At 43.3% G+C, this 24,584-nt stretch overlaps 1 protein-coding gene and 1 long non-coding RNA gene across 3 annotated transcripts; one reads left to right on the top strand and one right to left on the bottom strand.

Annotated features, from left to right (window-relative positions):
* On the bottom strand, positions 6,030-8,087 carry LOC109949179. Its single transcript, XM_020563933.1, has one exon. The coding sequence runs from the start codon at positions 8,085-8,087 to the stop codon at positions 6,030-6,032; it is 2,058 nt and encodes a 685-aa protein (XP_020419522.1).
* Positions 22,448-24,572, top strand: LOC109949276. Of its 2 annotated transcripts, XR_002271846.1 has the most exons (3): positions 22,452-22,662; positions 22,802-22,943; positions 23,898-24,572. It is a non-coding gene; the product is annotated as an uncharacterized LOC109949276 (long non-coding RNA). The 2 variants fall into 2 exon arrangements; XR_002271845.1 differs by having other exon boundaries at positions 22,448-22,662; positions 22,802-24,572.

Raw genomic sequence — 24,584 nt, 5'->3', positions numbered from 1 at the left:
GATGGGGAGTTGTCATCAGGCTGGGATACGTCCAGCGAGGCTGTGAGCCTCGACGCCGAGGGTGGAGAAGATACCGATGTTGAGTTATTCGGTGAGGAGGTGAGCTCCGTTCCCACCCATGGAATCGGCAAGGGGCTTATGACGGGGCAACCGCTACTCTTGGCAGCGGTGTACAAGGACGGTACCCGCGTCGGGCCGTTAGAGCATCAGCCTGAGGCCTCCACCTCCGGTCGTGGTGAGGGCATTACCGGTCCCTCTCGGCCAAGGGTGACAATCATCCACCGAGAGCAGCCTAGGATACTGGTGGGTGTGCCCAAGAAGACTCTGTTCGGGGTCGACTACTTAGAGCCCAACAAGATCACCGAGCGAGAGCTGGAGAGGATTAGGGTCGAGTACCTCATTCCTGATTCGATGAAGATGAGGATACCGAGCCCGGTCGAGTCCCTCAGCGACCCTGCGAACGGCGAGGTGACCTTCTTCACCGATGTTCTTCTGCAAGGGGTTCGGTTACCGTTGCAACCTGCCGTGCAGAAGATCCTCGCTCAGATCGGGTACGCTCCCGGCCAGTACAACCCCAACTTCTGGGTGGCCTTGATGGGGGTAATTGCTGTGTTCGGGATTGCCGAGGAGGGGGAGCCTTCCTACGAGCAGTTCTTGTACTTATACAGCATTACCAAGTCCAAGAGCACCGATCACGGCGGCTGGGTTCAGGCGAACTGCTTGAAGGCTTCCGAGCGGGGGCACTTCATCAGCTCGGTGCCGACTTCCCAAAAGTCGTGGAGGAATCGGCGGGTGCTGCTCTCCGGCAATTGGGAATCGCCATCGGGAACACCCCCCCACTTCTCGGTACCCACGACATTTCAGATTGCCGGTAGGTTCCTGAGATACTGATTGATAGGACGGCTTCTCTTCTCTCTGCTTTTTCCTTGCTTCATTTTACTAATTTTCCTTCTTCTGACAGGTAAACTCAAGCAGTCGAGCCCCAAGCAGAGTGAGATCCAGCAGCTCGACAGAGTGAGGCTCAGAGTACTCGCTGCCGAGCGAGTTTACCCACGCTTCCTCTTCACCGACAACCTCGTCAGAGCCGGCCTCGTTGACCCTGCCGAGAGTAAGTGTATCTTTCCTTCTCTTTTTTTTTTAATTTTCGTGTATTGCTTTTGCTTGCCGACTGACAAACGCTTTTGACCAGTGACGGACGCCAGGAAGGCTGCCGAGGCGAGGAAGATGAACGAGTCCTCCAGGAGGCGCCTGATGATGGGCCTGGAGGGCAAGAGGAAAAAGAGGCAGCCCGAAGAGACTTCCGCTCGGCAGGCAGCGGCGGATCCCGAGGATCAGACTCTCGCTGATCGTATGCGGCAGCTGGGTGCCGAGCCTGTGTTAAGGCGGGTCGGTGATGAAAATCGGGATGCCGAGGCCGCCGCTGCCAAGGCTGCCGGCAAGCGGCCGGAGACGGTAGATCTGGAAGCTGAGCCAGTCCCCAAACGCCCTCGTCAATCGGAGGTCCCCAGGGCAGTCCTTGCGGTTGAGGACGAGGACGGTCCTTCCGAAGCCGTCACCATCGCCTCCCCCGCGAAGATGGTCTAGTTCGTCAACCATATGATCCTCGGTTCTCAGATGGAGCTGCCGGAGATCGACGAACTACCAAAGAAGTTTCTTCGGGAGGAGGCTGGACGCGCCTTCCGGCTTCAGGCCTCGGTAAGATTTTCTTTCTTCCTTCGTCCCCCCCTTTTTTTTTTTAATAAGTGTGGCACGCTTCTGACTTTGTTTGTTTTGTGCAGGCGTCCATGGACATGTGGCTCTGCATCAAGCGGGCCATTGCTGCTGCCGAGTGCGCCAAGAAAGCGTACGAAGACGGCAGGGCCAAGGTCGCCGAGGCTGGCAAAGCGCTCCAGGAGCATGCCCACCTGCTGAAGGAGAAAGAGTCTGCCGAACGGCAGGTTCTCACTTCGGAGGAGAAGGTGGAGGAGATGAGGGGTCTCCTGGAGGCAGCGCTAGCGACAGCGAGGGATGCCGAGGCCGCCAAAGAGGTAGTGCAGGTGGCCTTGGAAGAGTCGGAGCGGGCTAAGGCCGCGGAGATCGAGGCTGCTGTTCAGTCAGCTATCCCGGGGTACCGCTCGTCCGAAGAGTTCACTGTTCTCCTGGATAAGGAAGTGGGCTCGGAGATGGCGGACTTGTTGTACCGATTCAAACGGTACAACCCTGGGCAAAAGTTGAACCTGAACTTCATCGCCGACCCTCCCCCCCTACCGGAAGGAATAACCGAGGAAATGATCGAGGAGTACGAGGGGGAGGACACTGCCGAAGGCTCTGGTTCTGCCGAGGCTGCCGCCGCCGAGAAATCTTGAGGCTCCCTGCCGTGTTTTTGTAATAGTTGTATTAGTTTTTTTATCTTAATTTCATGTACCGAACATATTGATGCTGAGGGCATCTTTAATTCAAATGCATGTTTTTATTTACTGTTGTTTGAACAATCTGAGTTTGTTTCAATTGCTGATCGTACTTATTGCCGAAAGGTTCCATATAGGATTTATAACGTTAAAGGGACATTTCGAAATTGGCAAGTTCGGATGGAATCTGTAGGGTAACAATTTCGAAAAGCATTTATTGCCGTGGGCTAATAAAGATGCCGCAGAACGTTAACTTGCCACTATCGGCAGCCGTGGGCTTAGTAGAGTAATTTTAAAAAGAGGTTCTGAAGTAATAGTGCCGAAGGCTTTCTATTAATTTCCGCCGAATGGCAAATACATTTCAATCGGTTACAACTTTGTCCTACCGTAGGGTAGGTTACTTGAAATAGTATTTGAGATGTTCCACGTTCCAAGGATGACCGAGGGTCTTGCCGTTGGAGTCTCTTAGGCGGTAGGTTCCCGATCGAAGGATACCGATGATCTCATAGGGTCCTTCCCAAGAAGGTCCGAGGGTTCCTTCCGTGGCATCTTTGGTTGCTAGGGATACCTTCCGCATGACCCAGTCTCCGATTCGGAAGGAGCGGTGCCTGACCCTAGAGTCGTAATACCGAGAGACACGCTGTTTGTAGGCTTCGTTCCGAAGGTTGGCATGCGCTCGGTGTTCTTCAAGTAAGTCGAGGCTTAGAGAAACGGCTTCTTCGTTTGGCTTCGGTGCGAAGTCTTCCGTTCGATAGGAGGGTTCGCCAATTTCCACAGGCACCACGGCTTCCGAACCGAAAGCCAAAGAAAAAGGGGTCTCTCCCGTGGACGTTCGGTAAGATGTCCGAATGGCCCAGAGTGCTTTGGGAAGCTTTTCTGGCCAGGCTCCTTTGGCCTTGTCCAGCTGCCGTTTCAGTAGTTTCTTGATGATTTTGTTTATTGCTTCGACCTGACCGTTCGATTGGGGATGAGCTGGTAATGCGAAAAACAAATTGATTTTCAGGCGGGTGCAGAATTGCCTGAAGAGTTCCGAATCGAACTGCTTGCCGTTATCGGTAATGATAGCATATGGGATACCGAATCTGCAACAAATGTGAGTCCAGACGAAGTCCTCCATCTTTGCTGCCGTTATGGTTGCCAAAGGTTCGGCCTCTACCCATTTGGTGAAGTAGTCGACGGCAACCACGGCGTATTTTACCTGGCCTTTACCTTGCGGCATCGGACCGATCAGGTCTAGTCCCCATTGTGCGAAAGGCCAAGGACTCACGATCGGTGTAAGGGGTTCGGCAGGGATATGCTGTATGTTGCCGAAGCGCTGGCATTTATCACACTTTTTCACTAGTGAGTGAGCGTCCTGGTGCATGGTCGGCCAAAAGTACCCCTGCCGAAAGGTTTTGTGGGCGAGTGACCGGGACCCGGAATGGTCGCCGCACACACCATTATGGATCTCCCGAAGGACGTAGTCCCCCTGTTCTGCTGTAAGGCATTTGAGATATGGAGTTGTGTAGCTACGTTTGTAAAGGACGTCGTTGATGACGGTGTACCTTGCCGATCGGTACCTAAGCTTTCGGGCCTGGGCCTCGTCTTCTGGAAGGGTGCCGTTGGTCAGGTACGAGTAGATAGGAGACATTCATGTATCTTCGTACCGCACGGTGCATGTTTCGGAGGTTACCGTGCTCGGTTGGGCAAGAATCTCTACCGGTACCTTTCTTCCGACTTTATCATTGATTGCCGAAGCCAGTCGTGCCAATGCATCGGCATGGCTATTTTCGCTTCTGGGGATCTGCTTGATCTCGTAGGCTCGGAAGCTTTGGAGCAGTTGATGGGTGGACGAATGGTAGGCGTGCATGGAGGCGTCTCTGGCCGCGAAGTCTGCCGTTACCTGGTTCACAATGAGCTGGGAGTCGCTGTGAATTCTGATTTGTTTTGCATTCATGCTCTTGGCTAACCGAAGGCCGGCCAAGAGAGCCTCATATTCCGCTTCATTGTTGGAGGTTCGGAAGTCGAATCGGAGGGCGTACTCGATCTTGAGTCCCTTCGATGTTGTTAGTACCAAGCCTGCTCCGCACCCTTGTTGGTTTGCCGAGCTGTCGACGTGTAGAATCCATACTGGAGTTGAGACGTCAAAGCGTTCGGTGTCTAGTTCCTCCGGCAATCCGGTCTCGGTCACCGGCTCGGGTGTTGTCTGTGCTGTTGATGGGGTGAGCTCGGAGATAAAATCGGCAACGGCTTGACCATTTTCGGCGGGCTTTGGCATGAATTGTATATCGAACTCTCCGAGTTCGATCGCCCACTTGATCAATCGGCCAGAAGTCTCTGGTTTTTGGAGCACTTGCCGAAGCGGTTGGTTAGTCAGGACTTTGATTCCGTGCGCTTGAAAGTATGGCCGAAGTCTTCGTGCCGAGACCACAAGGGCTAGTGCAAGCTGCTCTAATGGGGGATACCGAAGTTCAGCACTTTGGAGTGCCTTACTGACATAGAAAATCGGTAGCTCTGCTTTTTCTGGTTTTCGAATCAATACCGAGCTGACGACAGTGCTAGATACCGAAAGGTATAGGCAGAGAATCTCTCCGGGTTGCGGTTTTGATAAAAGGGGGGCTTTGCCCATGTAGTCCTTTAAGTCTTGAAACGCTTTGTCACATTGGGCAGTCCATATGATATTCCGTTTGCCCCATTTCAAGGCTTTAAAGAACGGTACATATTTGTCGGTAGCCTTGGATATGAAGCGAGTCAAGGCCGCCATGCGTCCGGTAAGGCTTTGAATGTCCTTCGTCGTCTTCGGCCTTTCCATATCGATGATTGCCTTTATTTTTTCGGGATTCGCTTCGATACCCCTGTGACTAATCATGAACCCGAACAATTTCCCGGAAGATACACCGAAGGCGCATTTCATCGAGTTCAGCCTCATCCGGTAGTCTTTCAGTATGCCGAACATGATTGACAAATTGTGCAGGTGTTCTTCGGCAGTTCTGCTTTTTACTAACATGTCGTCAACGTAAACTTCCATGATGCTGCCGATGTGTTTGGCCAAAATTCTGTTGACGAGCATTTGATATGTTGCCCCCGCGTTCTTCAGGCCGAACGGCATGACATTGTAACAATACAACCCCCTGTCCGTTATGAAGGCGGTGTGTTCGCTGTCGGAAGGGTGCATGAATATCTGATTGTATCCCGAATAGACGTCCATGAAGCTGAACAGTTCGTGTCCGGCGGTGGCGTCCACGAGCTGGTCTATCCGTGGCAACGGAAAGCTGTCCTTCGGGCAGGCCTTGTTCAAATCGGTATAGTCTTGGCACATTCGCCACCCGCCTGTACCCTTCCGGACCATCACCGAGTTTGCCAGCCATACCGGATACGTAGCCTCCCTGATGAAGCCGATGGTTTGAAGTTTGTCAACCTCTGTGCGCATCGCTTTGTATCGTTCGGCATCATACGAACGACGCTTCTGTCTTATAGGCTTATAAGCGGGGGAAATGCTGAGTTTATGGCTGATGATCTCAGGGTCTATGCCGGGCATATCTTCGTAGGACCACGCGAACACTTCCGAATGGTGCCGTAAGAAGTCTATGAACTGCGCTCGGAGGGTAGGGGTGAGTCTGGTGTCGATTTTAACCCGATGATCGGGCTGCTCGTCGCTCAGGGTTATCGTTTCCAGTTCTTCGGCAGGTTGTGTGTGAGGAGTCGGGGACTCATCCCTAGGTCGTCAACGAGTCCCGTACCGTTCGGTATCCCCTGTACAGACATGGTCTCGTCGGGGATTTGGAAAGAGGTTGACTTGAGGGCCGTGGCGTAGCAAGTCTGCGCGCTTAACTGATTTCCTCGGACAGCCCCTGTGCCGTTGGGGGTCGGGAACTTCATCAGTAGCATGTGGGGGGAAAGATGCGCCTTGACCTTGGTGAGTGCCGTTCGTCCAACTATGACGTTGTACGCCGTCGGGCAGTCAACGATGAGGAACTGATCGTATACCGCCGTTTTTCTTGGCGCAGTGCCGAAGGTAATTAGCAGTTTTACACTACCGACCGGTTGGACCAGGTCCCCAGAGAAACTTAACAAAGGTGTCAACTGCTGGTTGACCTGGCTGTCTTCTATTCCCATTTCTCGAAAAGCTTCGGCAAAAATTACGTTCACCGAGCTTCCGGTATCGATCAGCACCCGTCCTACATCGTAGTCGGCAATTTCTGCTCGGATGATCATCGGGTCGTCGTGGGGATAGAGGATGCCCTCTTCCTCCTCTTCACAAAATGTGATTGGTTCCCAATGAACTTTCGGTGTTTTATGGTGCCGATTCACCTCTATGCCGAATACCTGAGGAAATTGTGCGGCACGCACGTATTGCTTCATTGAACGGTTGCTCATTCCTGCGATGGTGGGGCCACCGCTGATAGTGCTTATCATGTTTATCTGCCGAGTTGTGTTCGGCACCGGCGCCGGTGGCTGCCGGGCGATATACTGGTCTAGCTTCCCCTCTCTGATCAACCGTTCGACAATTTTTCTCAGGCTTATACAGTCTTCCGTATTATGGCTGTTGTGCTGATGGTATCGACAGAATTTACCGGTATCCCGGTTGTCTTGCCGATTGGGTCTTCGTAGATTCGGCTTTGGTATTATTTCTTGTTCGTTCATCAGGACGGCCTCGTAGGTAGTGTTCAATAGGGTGAAGACTTCATTGCCGTGGTCACGATTCGGCAACGGCGCTCGGTGGTCGTTGCGACCATAAGTCCCTTTTCCCTTCTTCGAGTGTTCTCTTCGATCGGCACGGTCGTCTTTCCTCTTATGACCTACCGAGTATGTGTCGACTCTCTCGTAGGGTATCGCCTTTGCCGGATAAGCACTTGGTTCGGCATCTCCTCGCGGTGCCGAAACCGCAGGTTTCGAGTTGAAGTATTCGGCTTTGGCTTGGATTGCCGCCTGCTTCATCAGTTCGTCGTACGTGCGCCAGTTGCTGCTGTGTACTAGGTATCGAAAATGCGGGGACCGAATGCCACTCTTGAAGGTGCCGTAGGCTGCCCTATCGTCTGTTTCCGGACACCTTGAGTACTCGTGACTGAAGCGCGCCGCGTATTCTCTCAACGGTTCGTCCTCACTTTGCCGAATCGTGTACAGATCATCGGCAGAGTAAAGACGGTCCGTTTGGATCATGAAGTGATTGAGGAAAATCTGCTTCAGCTCGTCGAAGGAGTCTACTGTTTCCGGCTCCAACCGGTAGAACCAGTTCAGGGCTGCCCCAGTAAGGGAGGACGAGAATAGCAGGCACTGCCCTTCATCGCTCAGGCCCTTGCATCCAATGGCGGACTGAAATGAGTGGAGGTGTGTTAAGCGGTTTTCCGTTCCCGTATAGAACGGTATGCGCAGTTGCTGCCCTTCCCTATCCTGCCGAGAGTCCCGGATGCGCCTGGTGAATGGTCCGGGCCGAAGCTTTCCCCATTCCGGTTCTTGGGAGCGAGCTTTGTCGTTTTCCATTTTCTGGACTTTCTGAAAAAGGAGTCGGACAACAGGGTCTCGGCTAGGGATTTCCTCGGAATCATAATCTTCCGATCGTCTTTGTAGGTTTGGTGGATCAACCCCCGAGTACCGGGAAGGCGTTGCCGAACGGTAGGTGGCAGTTTGCGTCCTGGAAGGGATATATTCAGATTCTGACTTTTCTGCGGGGTCCAGCCCTCTGACCTTCCGAATAGGCGACTTGTCTCCTAGGATTTTCATCCGTGAGTCCCTTTGTCGAGCGCTAATCCTGATCGGAGACCTCTGTCTCTCTGCCTCTCAATCGTTAATCCGATGTCGACAATCGGAGTAGACTTTCTTGGGGATGTGCGGCTGATCCCTGGGTGCAGGGACCACCAACTGTTTGGAAGGTGCGGGCGTTGCCTTCGCTACCTTATCGTGTCTCTTCTTCCTATGAGGGGTCTGCAAGCTCTCGGAAGAGTGGGTTGTCTGAATGTTCTGCGTGTGCTGCTGGTGGAGCAGCTGCTGGGTTTCGTCCACTTTGGATGAAAGAAGGTTGTTGTGTTCCTGAAGCCTTGCCATGTCCTTTCGTAGGGACGCGATTTGGGCTACCAGCTCGGCTTCGGCGGTTGTTTGGGTAGCGGGGGCGTTTCCGAAGGGAGTGCATGGGGGTAGCGCTGGGCTAGCTCCGCCTTGCCTACCGAACGGTAGCCCTTCTTCCGATAGGAACGTAGGTACTGAAGTGGTCCCCATGTGTTTTGGAGATAATGGGCTGATGATTTTTCTGGATTCCCACAGACGGCGCCAACTGTTGATGCGAAAAAGTGGTTCATCACGTATTTCGTCAACTTAGTGATATTATGTCTTCGGTAGGTGACTGTCTTTGGAAGATGTTCTACTTCGGAAGGGTAAGTACCTGCAAAAGGTCACGTTCGGTAAGTCCTTGGGGTACCGGTGTGGTACCGGCCGAAGGCTCTCCGATGCTTTAGTAAATACGGTTTTAGTAATGTTAACTAACAGATCAATCGATAGCGTACCGTTAGTTCTGATCCTCTCCTTTTGGGGATATGGGTCTCCTTATATAGGCCTTGGGAGGTGTGCACTGTGCTCATATTTTCGATGTGGGACTGTGGACACGGATTGTGAGCATGACACGTGTCCGATGGTAAAAGGGCCAAGATAGATGGCTTCGGTAGGAAGCATGCCGAAGGAGTTCTGTGATCAATATCGATCCTGTCCACGTGTTCAGTGGTCATAGGCCGTTTATTTCGGTATAAACAATGTCAATCCCGTCTGTTTAGAGTTCGTCAATTTAATAAATAGGTCATGCTGGACTCTTTCATTTATAAAAATCATCAATTCCGACTCGAGTTCACGGCCAAATTTACATGGGTTCGGGCCGTGCTCAGGGCGGACCACTAATCGGGTCGAGATGAATCCACACCAAATTTGACTAATGTATATATATATATATATATATATGTATATATTTTTATAACTTCATTTAAATATTTTTTTACAATTGTATATATACGAACAAGATTTATTATTTATTGAAAAAAGTGACTAATAACTTTTTTTAAAGTACATTTAAATAGAAAATAACTATATTATTGTTTAGATTTTACAAATTGAAATTTGAAAAACAAAATTATTATTTTATATATAAAGAAAACATTAAATTTTAATACATATTATTAGAGAAAAGAAATAGACTTAAATTAAATATAAATATATTATATTATTTTTCTCTAAAATAAATATAATTTAATAAATGGTTTTATACGGGCCGGCCCATTGGGCCTAATTACCTTATCCCGACACGACCTAAAGATACAAATCATGCTGTACCAGGCCTTATTTAAGTGGGTTGTGCTCGTGTTGACACCTCTAAGTTCAACCCAACAATCAAATCTTGACATTTGGAAATGGAGATTGGAAATTATTAAACAGAAAGTAAAAAAAATAACGAACACCCCCCACCCTCCTGTTTGGGCCCGTATTTTTGGCAAAGTCGGACTCTCTTTGATAGCCCATTTGCTGATTTGTGGCGGTATGAAGAGCGGGCTTGGATCAGATCCTAGGTAATTTAAAAGACTTGGCTTGCATGACAGGGTTCGCCCTGAATTCCCCTTTGGAATCCATGAACCCTGTTCCTGTTTGACATCAAACACATGTCGGACCCCAATTAGTAAACATGCCTTTGAAAACAAATTCACCTCGGTTGAGTCTACGACTCCTGCCTAAATTTCGGCAGAGTCCACCTTATTACCTTGGACATTTCTCAAATAAATCCACCAACAAATAGTCCAACAATAACTCCCAAACTTTAGCACGCGCAATACTATCATCACACCCAGTCTAATAAACAATTTATTTGTCTCAAGCTGTTACACAAATCCTAAATGGGCATAACAGAGCAATTTATAACTTTTTACAACCTGAGGAATAAAAAAGCAGGAATGATAAAAAGAAATCCTATGGCAGAAGGTTGCAGAGCGAACGACAATGATGATGCCTTGACGTGGAGTGGTAGACCTCAGTTATCTATATCATGGGAGGGCAAAATAGTAAAAATGTAAGTGAACGAAAAGAAAGTTTTCCTCAAAAATAGATATACCAAACATACTAAACACTTTATAAGTACTCATACATGAATGAGTTGTGATCTTTACATATATACTTAAGCAAATTCAAGTAACACAATTGAAATCTCATACCATAAGCTTAAAATCAACAAATTAAGCGATTCAACAAGTAACTTAATAGAATTCAAGTCTCAAACCAATCCATATAAAAACTCTCCACCCAAGTATATCTATGGGGAAATTAACCAACCTTGTGTAGACAATCAACATGGTGACAAGGGAAAATCCTAGCTAGACACTCGTATTTGTGATATGAGTATAGGCAATTCATTGGCTAGATACCTACAAGAGAGGTACATGCAATACACTAGTCGGACACCTATAGAGTAATCAAACTGCAGGTACAGGCAAATCACTGGCCCGACACCGACGCAATAAACACAAGTATAGGTAATCCTGGTAAGACAATTGTATATTAAACACATGTACATGCAAAGCTAGTCATGTGCACAGACTCTACTGAAGGCAACCGATATATTCTGAGGGCAACCAATATATTATGAAGGTGTTGTGAATTTTAGACAACCTGAAAAATGGAGATTATAAAGATTAGTCCAAACACAAATTATACTCTCGCAAGTGCACAAGGTCCATCGTAAATATAGTATGGCAAATACGAGGTCATTCCCACGAGGATTGAGTTCAACGTCCAATTAGTCTAACCTAATTTACTTCATAAAATACTTTAACTACTCTAATTATATAAACAAGAAATTAAACACGTAGCATACTCATGTAAACAGAAAATGGTTTTGTGAAAGAATGATTTAATTACCAACGAAATTAAAAGACAAAACAAGTAGAAAGTCACGAAACACAAGAATGAGAAATTCAAATTGATAGAAGCACTAGGACAATGAATTCACCACTAGTAATCCGATCTACCCTCTCATTCACCTACCTATTAACTAACCATTGATGTCGCCGCTTAGTTTTCTTTTTTCATGAATTACCTATGGTATTTAGGCTAACTCGTATATTCCTACATGCAATTCGCCTATGGTATTTAGGTGAAATATCAACACATAGAAACTCATTAAGATCAGTGAAAACCTTCAACACGCATGTAAACCCTAAGAGTATGGTATTTACCCTAGAAGAATTACAAATCCTAATAATCACAAGAAGCAAGCCTCAAATTAAGTATGGTATTGACTCTAATTTGCATTCGATTAACTCAATTAAGAGTCTAGATGGTGATCAAGCATCAAGATAATCAACCAAGTTATTAAGTACAGTGATTAAGAATCCAACATCAAACGGCAATCAATAGATATGTAAAATAAGAAAACTAGATTATCATACTAGGCTTACATCATGCCCTAGCAAAAGAAAATTAGTTACACATAATAAGCAAAAACACAAGGAAGAAACAATAAAACTTAGCCAATTGCGGTACTCTTCCGGCGTCTCCAATTTCTCATAGTCTTTGAGTGTGTAACCCTCAAAGGAGTTGTTTCTCATGCTTAAATAAAACACCACACGTCTGTTCCTACTGTAGCGGGGCTTTTACAACAGCCCAAAAATAAAGAAAAACATAATTAAAATATAAATCCAAAATGGGTAAGTAGTTGACTCATCCTCCTACTTGGACTGGGATAACACATCAGTTACTTTGCATACACGTTTGGGTCATTCGTCCTTCAAGAAAATTCGGCAAAAATATGTAAATTGTAGGTCTTTGGCTTATCTTTCCAGCCATATATCGCACGCCTTGAGGAGAAAGTCTTCAAATAGTCATTCTTCCACAGCAACACAGTTTTGACAGGATTGCACCTTATGCTGACTCAACTTCAAAGACTACTCTCATTGGCTGCTCCAAAAATTCTAGAAAAATTCCACAATCATCTTCAAGATCTTAGATTTCATCTCCAACTAGTCTTGTACTAAAACTCCACCAAAAAGTCGTATTTCCATTGAAAACCATTACTTGCTATGAAAAGCTGAAAATTGAGAAAATAAAGTAATAAGTCCTTTTTAAATCAAATTCTCCTACAAAAACTAAGTATAAAGAGTACATAAATGTGTAAATTTATGGACTTAAAAAATACACACAACTTATATTTTGCTAGTCCTTAAGTGAAAGAAAACGAAAATTAAAAACAAAAGAACAAAGACTCAACGCAAACAAGCGATCGACTAACTTCCCAATATTGATCTCAGAGATAATCACCAACCGTTAGTTAACTTCCAAGAAATAAGCAACAATAACTCAAGACATTATCAAAGGGTTAACCAAACTTTAATTGAACAACTTAGATGTAGTGTGTGAAATAGCCAACATTAATATAACCCACGACTTAAGCTTCACACGAGTTAAATAACTAAATAAGAACAAGCTTCAACTTCAAATCTCATCAAGGATGTTCACTCCAATAAAAACACTCGAAATTTGACTAGTTACTATCACTCATAAATATGTGAGAGGAATCAAAGCAATAGGATGTACTCACATAAGTGAAATAAAGGCACATGAAAAATATAAAAGATCTCATGAAAAGATATCGCATACTTGAAAACATTCAAACCATCTGACCATAGTCCTTCCACACCTATTCTCCACATGAGGAACCACACTTCTCCTTGGATCAAGTAGGACTTAAGGTTGTAATGGGGCTTAGAGTGATGGGTGAAACAAGAAAAAGATACGGATGAACAAATTCTAAGGAATTCATAGAGCTTTCCATGAAAATGATAACATCTTGCACTTTGAGCACGAAACTTCATATTGATACTGTCTTCAATTTTCTTTTCAGAAATTTTTTTTTTTCACAATTTTTTTTTTCCTCACACCATTAGCTTTCTAATCAACCCATGTAGTGAGTGTTAGCCCAATGATTCCCAAGCTAGATAGCTTTAGGGCATTAAATTTAAAACACTCCTAGAGCTTAATAACTCGAGTTGAAAAGGCTTTGAAATTAGCTTCTTTTTTTTTTGTTTGTTTTTGTTTTGAAATAGTATCCTTTACTTTCCACATGTTTGAACAATTTGTGCAATTATTCCATAACAACGAAAATACTCTACAAAACTCCTTAGAGGGGTATAGGATAAACATATGATAGATTAAGGTGAGGAGAATTGGGTAAAGAACGAAATAAAAAGGCTTACATAAAAGGCACAAAGGGGTTACTAGGCATAAAAGTGATACGGGTTGGCTAGAAGTGCTCAAACGAAAGAAACAATGCCTATATCACTTTCTTGAATCCATGTGGTTCACGAAGTATGCCTCAAATAGATAATGAAAGTAGTTCTTGCAAACAATTTAAACATCCTCAATTACTTGACCAAAACAAAGAATAATGAGATCACAACGATGTAGACAAGAAAATTATAGAATATCATATAACACTCAAGAAAGGAAGGCACAGGCTCAAAAGTTCACATAATGAGGGTTATATAATTTTACACTAGCTTATTTAGCCATTTAAATCTTGTGAAATCTCTAATAAAAACTCATATTAATATGGCTATGTGAATAAGGATTTCCCAAGTCTAATCACAAAAATAAGGCTAACACAGAGATAATGTAAATACTTAGTGTCATGCTCAAAACCTCTTGAAAGTTAATTGTAAATAAAATTCAATCTCATCATAGAATTGGGAAGGGACTACCACAAACAAATAAAAACAAGACTCAATGTAAAAAATAAAAAAAAGAAAAAAAAAACTTTTGGGTTTTATGAAATTTTTCAAATTTTTTAAATTATTTTTTCAAATGGAAAAAAAAAGAAATAAAACAAACATTAAAATAAAAACTAATTAAATAAAAACCAAAAGTTGAAATGAATTGAAAACCAATAAACAAAATTGCAGTTTTGACCCAGGCACAAAGAATTATATGTATCTCACAAAATACTTGGCCAAAGTTCATGTTCTTTATATGGTTGGATTCAAAATGAAAAAACAAAGAACACCACGCGAGCCAAAATACAAAAACAATGGTGGACAAGAACAGAATTGGAAACAAAGATAAAAGACTGCTGCATACATTATGAAACCAAAGAACTCAATCACACACAAGGTAAAACAAACATTGTCCTCAATGTTTAAAACAAAGAAAACTAATTCATGCAAAATCAATTAAAGAGAGAGAGAGGGTGTGAGAACTGGTTACACCATATTCAACCGAGTACATTCGACACTTGGAACTGGAGCACAGACAGACTCACATGCCTACTGAAGATGACATCAATGATGACATAATGCCCCCTCCGATGTGGCAACTGCCTATCGAAGGTAGTTGCCGAAGCTCTCAACTAAAGAACCTAATCTGCGAACACGTGTCGCCACTATATCAACTTGCACAAAGTCCCACATTGAAACTCTGTGCAAAATCCCACTTCCACCTCTCTACAAAAAGAGGCACAAGTCCCCAAAATGAGGTAATGACTTTTTACTTTCACGGTTACTCTGCCAAAATTACCATATATCCTATATCTGCTGACTTAAGCATCGGAGAACCTTCAGCAGGTACCGCACCGGTGCCCGAATCTTCATGATTGCTTCTTCCTCTTTTTCTTATGTAGGATCCTTCTGTGCTCGAAGATTCATGAACCCTCTCACCCCGCTGAAGATCCATCACACTTTCACCTAAGTTGACCTTCCAAAAAGGAGCATCAATAGTTTGGTGCCATATGTGGGAAACAACTTCTGAATCCCACTTCTCTACCAGCTCTGCTGGCTCCCTCTCCTATTCGACCCCATCGTCTCTTCTGCCCTTCACATTCCGCAATGCCTAGCGAAGCTAGCCTTTGCACCTAGTACCATACCTCTCATAGGGAGTCCTCTCGAAGGAAACCTTAGGTCGATGTGCATCTCCAAGCGGAAGTAGAGGGCCTTCATGTTGACGTCACCAAAATGACAGAGAGCTAAAACCACATTCGTACCAAGAATGCCGAATTGGAACACGATATTCGAACCTTGAAGCGTAACTGGGAGAGCGCTCACCACTAATTCACCCAGCATGACCTCACCCAAGATGTTGAACGCACCCAATCAAACCCACAAGCCGTCTCCCATCACAGAGCCCTAACCCAGCCTAGGCCTGACGAAGGCAAAGGCCATCTTCATCCTAAAATGACCAAGTCGCGACTTCTCCAAATCTCCCAACCAATTGATAGGCTTCATGCCCGACCAAGATTTACAGGGACTGCAAGGATCGCATCTTGAAGCTTTGGTCAAAGCCCATCCCTATTCCTGTAGACCTTGACAACCCCCGGGTCGCTCACCTTGGACCCTTGCAGAAGCCCACCCTCTTACCTACCCAAGAGGGGGTTGGAGACTTGAATGATTGGGAAAGTTACTATCATGAGGACTGGGAGCCTTACCATGCTGAAGCTTTCGAGGGATGGGAAACTTATTCGCCTCCGCCCACCTAACAACACAAGTCTTTGGCGCCCTACCCTCCCTCATACCGATTTGCCATAAGACTCATTTTCGAGAAGGTTCGACGTCTCGAGGACGAGCAGCACTGCAGCCACCAGTCCCTTTGGACTAAGCCACGCCCTGGCCCCTTCACTGAGTGTATCCCCAACTATCGTCAAAAAAAGAATGTTCAGTCACTTGACATCACGTTCTACATGGGTAAGGAGGACCCGCTGACCCACTCCATTCTTTTCAGTCTGCCCTAGGGTGCAAGGGTTTTAGTGATGAAGGCATGTGCCTTCTTTTTCCCTCCACCCTCAATGGTGCCTCTTTGAAATGGTTGTACCAGCTAAACCCTACACTATCAACTTCTTCAACCTCCTGAAGCAGACTTTTCTTGTCCATTTCATGATTCAGAATGATAGTCTGTACTCTGCGGATGACCTATATATGCTTTGGCATGGTGAAGATGAGCCCTTGCAGGAGTACGCCTCCCGCTTTAGCCACGAGTATTCTGGCTACCCAAAAACAGATGATCGTGCTGCCTTCGGTGCCTTCAAGAGTGGCCTTCGTGAATCCAACTTTTGATACTTGGTTCACAGCAATGTTGTGAATTTTAGATAACCTGAAAAATGGAGATTATAAAGATTAGTCTAAACACAAATTATACTCGCAAGTGCACAAGGTCAATCGTACTATAGTATGGTAAATACGAGGTCATTCCCATGAGGATTGAGTTCAACTACCAATTAGTCTAACCTAATTTACTTCACAAAATACTTTAACTACTCTAATTATATAAATAAGAAATTAAACACGTAGCATACTCATGTAAACACAAAAGGGGTTTTTGAAAGAAAGATTTAATTAACAACGAAATTAAAAGACAAAATAAGTAGAAGGTCACAAAACACAAGATGAGAAATTCAAATTGATAAAAGCACCAGGACAATGAATTCACCACTAGTAATCCGATCTAGCCTCTTATTCACCTACCCATTTACTAACCATTTGATGTCGCCGCTTAGTTTTCCTTTTTCATGAATTACTTATGGTATTTAGGCTAACTCGTATATTCCTACATGCAATTCGCCTATGGTATTTAGGTCAAATATCAACACATAGAAAGTTGTTAAGATCAGTGAAAACCTCGAATAAGCATATAAACCCTAGGAGTATGGTATTTACTCTAGGCAAATTACAAATCCTAATCACAAGAAGCAACCCTCAAATTAAGTATGGTATTTACTCTAATTTGCATCCGATTAACTCAATTAAAATTCTAGATGGTAATCAAGCATCAAGATAAGAAACCAAGTTATTAAGCACAGTGATTAAAAATCCAACATCAAACGGCAATCAATAGATAGGTAAAATAAGAACACTAGATTATCAAACTAGGGCTACATCATGCCCTAGCAAGAGAAAATTAGTTACACATAATCATAGAATTCGACATAAACAAAAACATAAGGAAGAAACAATCAAACTTAGCCAATTGCGGTACTCTTCCAGCATCTTCAATTTCTCCTAGTCTTTGCGTGTCCCCAAGGGAGTTGTTTCTCATGCTTAAATAAAACACCCCACGTCTATTCCTACCCTAGCTGAGCTTTTATAGCAGCCCAAAAATAAAGAAAAACCTAATTAAAACATAAATCCAAAATGGGTAAGTAATTGACTCCTCTTCCTACTTGGATTGAGATAACACATCAGTTGCTTTTCAGGCACGTTTGGGGTTGTTCCTCCTTCAAAACAATTCGGCAAAAATATGTAATTTGTAGATTTTTGTCTTATCTTTCCATCCATATATCACACATCTTGAGGAAAAATCAGGAAAGTCTTCAAATAGTCATTATTCCACAGCAGCACAGTTTTGACGGGATTGCACCTTATGCTGACTTAACTTCAAAGACTACTCTCATTGGCTACTCCGAAAATTCTAGAAAAATTCCACAATCATCTTCAAGGTCTAAGCTTTCATCTCCAATTGGTCTTGTGCTAAAACTCCACCAAAAAGTCATATTTCCGTTGAGAAAATAAAGTAATAAGTCCTTTTTAAATCAAATTCTCCTACAAAAAGTAAGTATAAAGAGTACATAAATGTGTAAATTTATGGACTTATCAAGCAACCTATTGAACACCTATGCTGAATTAATGAAGCAAGCAGGCATCCATGCTAAGGCCAAATACTTTAACTCCAAGCGCAACCCTGTCAACCACTCCCGGACCACCTTCGGCAACCCGCCACAAGCTTCGGCACCCACCCTCGCCAAATCCAACCGTTATGCTCCTACCCCTGACACTCAGGATGCCAGAACCCTAAAAGGAAGGACGGCTACCAGCGCTCCTTCAACAATGGGAAATGCAGTAGACACTCTAACCATCATCAATCTGGTGGCAACAAACCCCCAAAGACAAATGGTCGTGCCCCGCTCCCATATAAGCCTAAGCCCCAGTTTGAAGTGTTCACCACACTGAACACCACTTATGTGCATGTTCTGGTCAATGAGGCACCCATTATACCTAAACCCCCTCCTCGAGGACCTACTAACAACCCTACGCCGAACATCGATGTCTTCTGTCGTTTTCACCAATTCAACGACCATGATACAGAATCTTGCATCCCTATGCGGAACATCATTGAAGGCCTTATTCATGAAGGCAGATTAGACAAGTATGTCCACAACCTTCCACCTCCCTCAAACCCTCACTATCGCCAGATCAAAATGATCACCACCATCAGCGGTGGCCTTACTCTAGCTGGCACATCCCACAACTTCATTAAGCATTATGTCCGGTCCTTCTATGTGCATCAAGTCCTTAGCACTGAGCATGGATGCATGCTGAAAATGTTCAGAACAGGTTGGGACCCCATTATCTTTAGCGAAGAGGAAGATCATGGTTTTCCCCACGATGATCCGCTGATTATTCAGGCAGACATTTCTAACTTTGATGGCGTTATGTTTGCAGAATCATTCAACGAACTTCATGTCTCTGACCTCCTGCTTGATCAAACCATCAAGCTTCTTGTGAGTTTCTCTGGCAATGTGGTCCAACCCAATCGAAGCATCCACCTCCCCATTTCAATCGGTTCGGCTCCAATGGGCCACAGTTACTAGTCCCTTTCTAATCGTTGATTGCCTCACAGCCTACAACATCATCCTTGGATGCCCAACCTTGGCACAAATAAGGGTCTTCATTCCACACATATGTTGATGCTAAAGTTCCCCACTCTTCACGGCACAGGCATGGTGCGAGATGACCAACTTGGCGCTAAGCTACTATGCTTCGGTGGTTAAATCTATTAATTGCCCTCTACGGCTTGAAGCTCTTTCAGTGACCATAGTCCACCACTTCCCTTCACTGGCATTGAGCGACTTGAGTATCCTAGGGAAGAATCTGTCACTCCTTAGGCCAAACCAGTGGAAGATCTTGAACTTGTTTGCCTCCATGATGATATCTCGGATCGGCAGGTAAAAATTAGCGCTTCCCTTCTACCCTATCTTCGCTCCGCACTCATCAGCTTCCTCCGCTAGAACTCGGAGGTTTTCGCTTGGTCCCATAATGATATGCTCGGCATATCACCCGACATCATCTCCCATAGATTAAGCATTAACCCGGCCGTACGACCTGTTCGATAGAAGCATCGTGCCTACGACCCAGAGAGGTATGAAGCCATGAAGATAGAGGTGGAGAAACTACGAAGCATCGGTCTCATCAAGGAGGTGGACTATCCCACATGGCTGGCAAATGTGCTAATGGTCAACAAACTGAAGAAGGGATGGTGCATGTGTGTATACTACACCAACCTCAATTGAGCATGTCCCAAGGATAGCTTCCTTCTCCCTCACATCGACCAGCTTATTGAATCCACGGCAGGCCATGCCCTTCTTAGCGTCATGGATGCATACTCCGATTATAACCAGATCTTCATGCGCCCTGACGATCGGGCCCACATATCCTTCATTACTGACCGAGGACTATATTGTTACAAGGTGATGCCTTTAGGCAGCTACTTTGCAATGCCTGGTGAACAACCTGTTCACCCCATTAATCGGCCACACCGTGAAGGTGTACGTTGACGATATGTTAGTCAAAAGTTGCACCGCCGATCAGCAAATCCCTAACCTGTCAACTATGTTCGCCATACTGAAGCATAATTTAAACAAAGATAGAGGACTACTGCGTATATTATGAAACCAAAGAACTCAATCACCTACAACTTAAAACAAACATTTTCCTCAATGTTTAAAATAAAGAAAACTAATTCATGCAAAATCAATTAAAGGGAGAGGGTGTGAGAATTTCTGGGTTTGTGTAGGTGTGGATGAGCAAAGCATAGAATATGTCGAAGTGAGCGAGGATAGATAGTGCGACGAACTCAAACACCCATAACTTGTTTCTTGGAATGTCAACAGACTCGGAATAACTCCTAGAATTGTCTGATCATGATGACATTTGGTCTGAATTTTATATGAAAATTTGACTATTTGATGTCGCCGCTTAGTTTTCCTTTTTCATGAATTACGTATAGTATTTAGACTAACTAGTATATTCTTACATGCAATTCACCTATGGTATTTAGGTGAAATATCAACACATACAAGCTCATTAAGATCAGTGAAAACCTCCAACAAGCATGTAAACCCTAGAAGTATGGTATTCACCCTAGACGAATTACAAATGCTAATCACAAGAAGTAAGCTTGATGGTGATCAAGCATCAAGATAATCAACCAAGTTATTAAGAACAGTGATTAAGAATTCAACATCAAACGACAATCAAACGCAAACTTTAAGTCATTGAATCGGGGCATCCGGGATTCCTTTCTTGATTCGTGAATTCCTACACAATCCTAGAGATACCTAGATCGACATATTTGAAAATGGAGTCGATCAAGTGGTCTGAACATATCTAACCCGGATAACGCCTAATATATGTAAATCCGATCGATCACCAAACGATAACCAAATTCAAATCCGAGCATACCTCGTGCTCGGAACTACATGGGGATCATTTTAGGACCAAATGGGCCAGTCAGACATGGCCCACGTGCCGCCACATGCCCCGACAGTGCCTGGGTGTCTTGAGAAATTCCGGCGACCGAAAAATTCTCAAAACACCCATCAATACCTATACCTACGTGATCAGGACAACGAGTGGAGACACTTTTGTTCTTGGACCATGGAGAAAAAGTGAACGGAACTTGTCAAAAACTCGGGCCAAAACCGTCCAAAACTTGTATAATTCCCAAGTCTTCCTCAGCTGCACTCTATTTTATTTTGCCTCCTCAGTTTGGGTTTTGCCTTTTGGCCTTCCTATTATTCCTCTATTTCCTAAATAATTATTATTTTCTTTATTTTTGGACAATTCCCTTTGGCTTATAAATACTAAGCCTTAACATAAGGCTATGGGGGGTTCTATTATGTTATTTTTTGGAGACCACGGACCAAAAAGGCACGAGAGAGAGTTTTGGAGAGATAGGGAAGACGACTTAGAGCTAGAGTTGCTGTTGTGCAGAGTAGGGGTGGGCGCGGTCCGGTTCTTACTTCAAACCGGAACTGGTACTATTTAACTGGTCCGGTTTAAGCAAAAAAAATTTCAAAAACCGGCCGGTTCGGTTCTGATCAGTTCTGGTTTTGAACCGGATTATTATTTTTTAAAATTTTTAAATTTTTTAGAAAAAAATAATATTTTTTTTTTTTAAATTATAATAAATAACTTATTTTTTGGCTTAAAAATTAACAAATAATCCAATTCATACATTTAGAAATTTTTTGAAGTTGAACTTGGAAAAATAGTGATTATAAAATTTAAAATATGGCATTAGATTTTAAAAATTTGTAAAAATAAAAAAAAAATATATGACCGGTCCGGTTCGGTCCGGTGCAGTGCGGTGGGGTGTAAAACTGGAATCGGAACCGAACTGCGGTTTGTTGACTTTTTTGGTCAACCGATTTTTTTTCCTGTTTTTTTTCACCGGTTTGGTTCGGTGTTCCAGTTTTCCGGTCCCGATGCCCACCCCTAGCGCAGAGATAAAATCTTCAATAGGTTTTTTATTTCCTATGACATTGTTTATCATGGTTTTTATTAAAGTTGTGATGAACTAATTCCTTTTTGCTAGGGCTACGATGTAGCCTAGCCATGAATACTCAATTACTTTAGTCAATGTTAATTCCAAGTATTTTTTCATGTTCGAATGGTTGGCCAATATTTAATTGATTTGATGCTAAGTTGACGACATGGATATCCAATTTGGAGTTTGCTTCTTGTAATAGTTGTCATGGGTTACATGATTAGATAGGGATGTTTGTCATGACTTATGTGGTTGTTTTGCAGGCTTTCCAAAAAAATTAATAGGTTCTTATTATCTTAATTTCATTACTAGAGATAGAGTGGGTTGGTAATAAGAATACTTTTAGTATAACCAGGGATGGAGTATCGAATAAAGTAGGGAAAATCGACTGTCAACATGGAGAATAATTAGAATTAACATGCTAAAAGAATTGGGTAGAATTGACTATAGTGAAATCAAAAGCTCTAATGCTCTCATAACTTGAATCTCACAACCTTATTTTTCTACGCTTACTTTTATTCATTGTTTTTAGTTAATTAATCAATCGAAATCTCATCATTCAATTATTCAAATAAAGTCTTGGGTTAGTCACAATCGGTACTTAATAAATTAAATCACTCTTCGTGGGAACGACACTTTACTTATTTCTATATTACTTGTGCGGATTGTGCGCTTGTAAATAAATTCACAAGAAGTTTTTGTCCATTGGGTTTGTTGAAATCTGTTTAAACCATTGGTCCAATTCCGGGTAAGTCTTCATCACTAATATACATGTAGGCAAAGTTTGTGTGCTTCAACAAATTAATCAAGGAATTCTTCTTCACGGCCCATCAACTCTCTGTCATTTCTTTTTTTTTCTTCTCTGGCTAAACAAATAATTCTTGTAGATTCCAAATTGCTCATTGGTGCTTACAGAGACATCAACCTTCAGCAAATGCAAATGGGTCTTGACACCAAATCTCGACAGATGCACAGGGCATAACCTAGCACCTCCATCAATTTAATACATTTCAGCTCCAAAAAAGGATGGTAAGTTTCTCTAACTCTATCTTTCTGGCGCTGGTCACTGAGACTAGTTGTGGGTATACACTGACACTAGCACAGATGCACTCCAGGTGTATGATGCAATGACAAAGTGAGTTCTTGAGATTTCATTGGTTTGATAATTTCACCCATTTCGATCCCTTAAGCTTCCAAAATCATAGTTTTAGCTCCAAACTTTTGTTAGGAACAATTGCCTATAAAATCCTCACTAAACACATTAAACTAACCAATTTCATACAAAAACAAAGCAAATATAGATAGATTATATATGCAAGATATTAATCTATCAGGCATGTGATTCTCATAGGTACTATCATATGTTCAAGTTTCCACCATCTATAGATCAAAAGTTAATTTCCTTCTTTTAAAAAAAAATAAAAAATTAGGACTCGTTTGTTTTTTTTTCATATAGAAAATTGGGCCTTTCAAAGCTTTGTCGGTTTCTTTAATTATTACGATGAAGTCAAATATATATCAGGACCTCTTTTTTTTCTTTTTGGTAAAATGTATATCAAGACGTAACCTGGACGGTACAAATCCTTGGTTTATATTATAAGTTGAGCTTGTAATGACTGTTCGTAATTTCTGGGTTCATGTCATCCACATTTTGTTAAGAAATATGTGGACCTTAGATAAGATAAGATGAACACTTGAAGGCTTACATACATATACAACAGATACACACAAGTAAGATATTTTTAGAAAACAAGGACCACTTACGCATGTTAAATCCTTTTGTATGAATATTGGACAATCCTTGCAATTAAAGGACGGGGGACTTGTCATATGCTATAGCTACAACTATCGATTAGACGTGACTAATTTAGTGAAAGCTACAACTGTAAATTCAATGTGTACTGGTGCATGAATTTCTTTGACAGAAAATGAAGACGATTGATGATCGTTGTAAATACTGATTATAACCCTTACGCATTTTAGATGGAGAGAGAAATCGTTTGCACAATTCTGTTCATACAAGGGCCACGTTTCTGTCTCGTGTAGTTAGATGTGAGTTAACGTCACTGACGTCCATTTCATGTGACACGAATGTCTTATTCTATCGTCCTCATGTACAAGGTAAATGCTTAAAACTGTTGTACAAATTTAAAGGAAAAAGTTCTGATTAATTGTAAGAAACTGTCATTGGTCAACTTGCTTAACTACGGGTTTAATACAAAAACCATTGTGCGAAAACTGCATGGCATAGCTGAACAAGAGGGGGAGGAGAATGAAAAAAAGGAGGGAAGACGGTGGGGGAGGGAATAGATAAATGGGGACGAGGAAGGTCATCAAAGTTGAAGGGTAAAATTGGAGTTGGAAATCCAACTCGGAAAAGAAAAGTATTACTTTGGTTTAAAAATGCCATGTGGGAACTTTTGAGTGGAAGTATAACCTACTGATGTTGTGATTCTATACCACTCGAACGAAAAATTATAGAATGGTATCGTATAACCATGTCAGTTGGTGATACTCCAACTCAATTTTTGCCATGTGTCTTATTAAAAAAAAAAAAATTAAAACTCTTTATCCAGCTGGATTTGAAAGTTTATTTTTACATTGTCAACTTAAAAAAATAAAAATACAAAACTTAAAGAAAAAAAATAGCAGCCCCAACCCTTCCTCGCC

This window comes from Prunus persica, chromosome G5, assembly GCF_000346465.2.
Source record: "Prunus persica cultivar Lovell chromosome G5, Prunus_persica_NCBIv2, whole genome shotgun sequence".
Lineage (NCBI taxonomy): Eukaryota > Viridiplantae > Streptophyta > Magnoliopsida > Rosales > Rosaceae > Prunus > Prunus persica.
The sequence above is the reverse complement of the archived record's forward strand: the minus strand, read 5'-3'. Positions and strand labels throughout refer to the sequence as shown.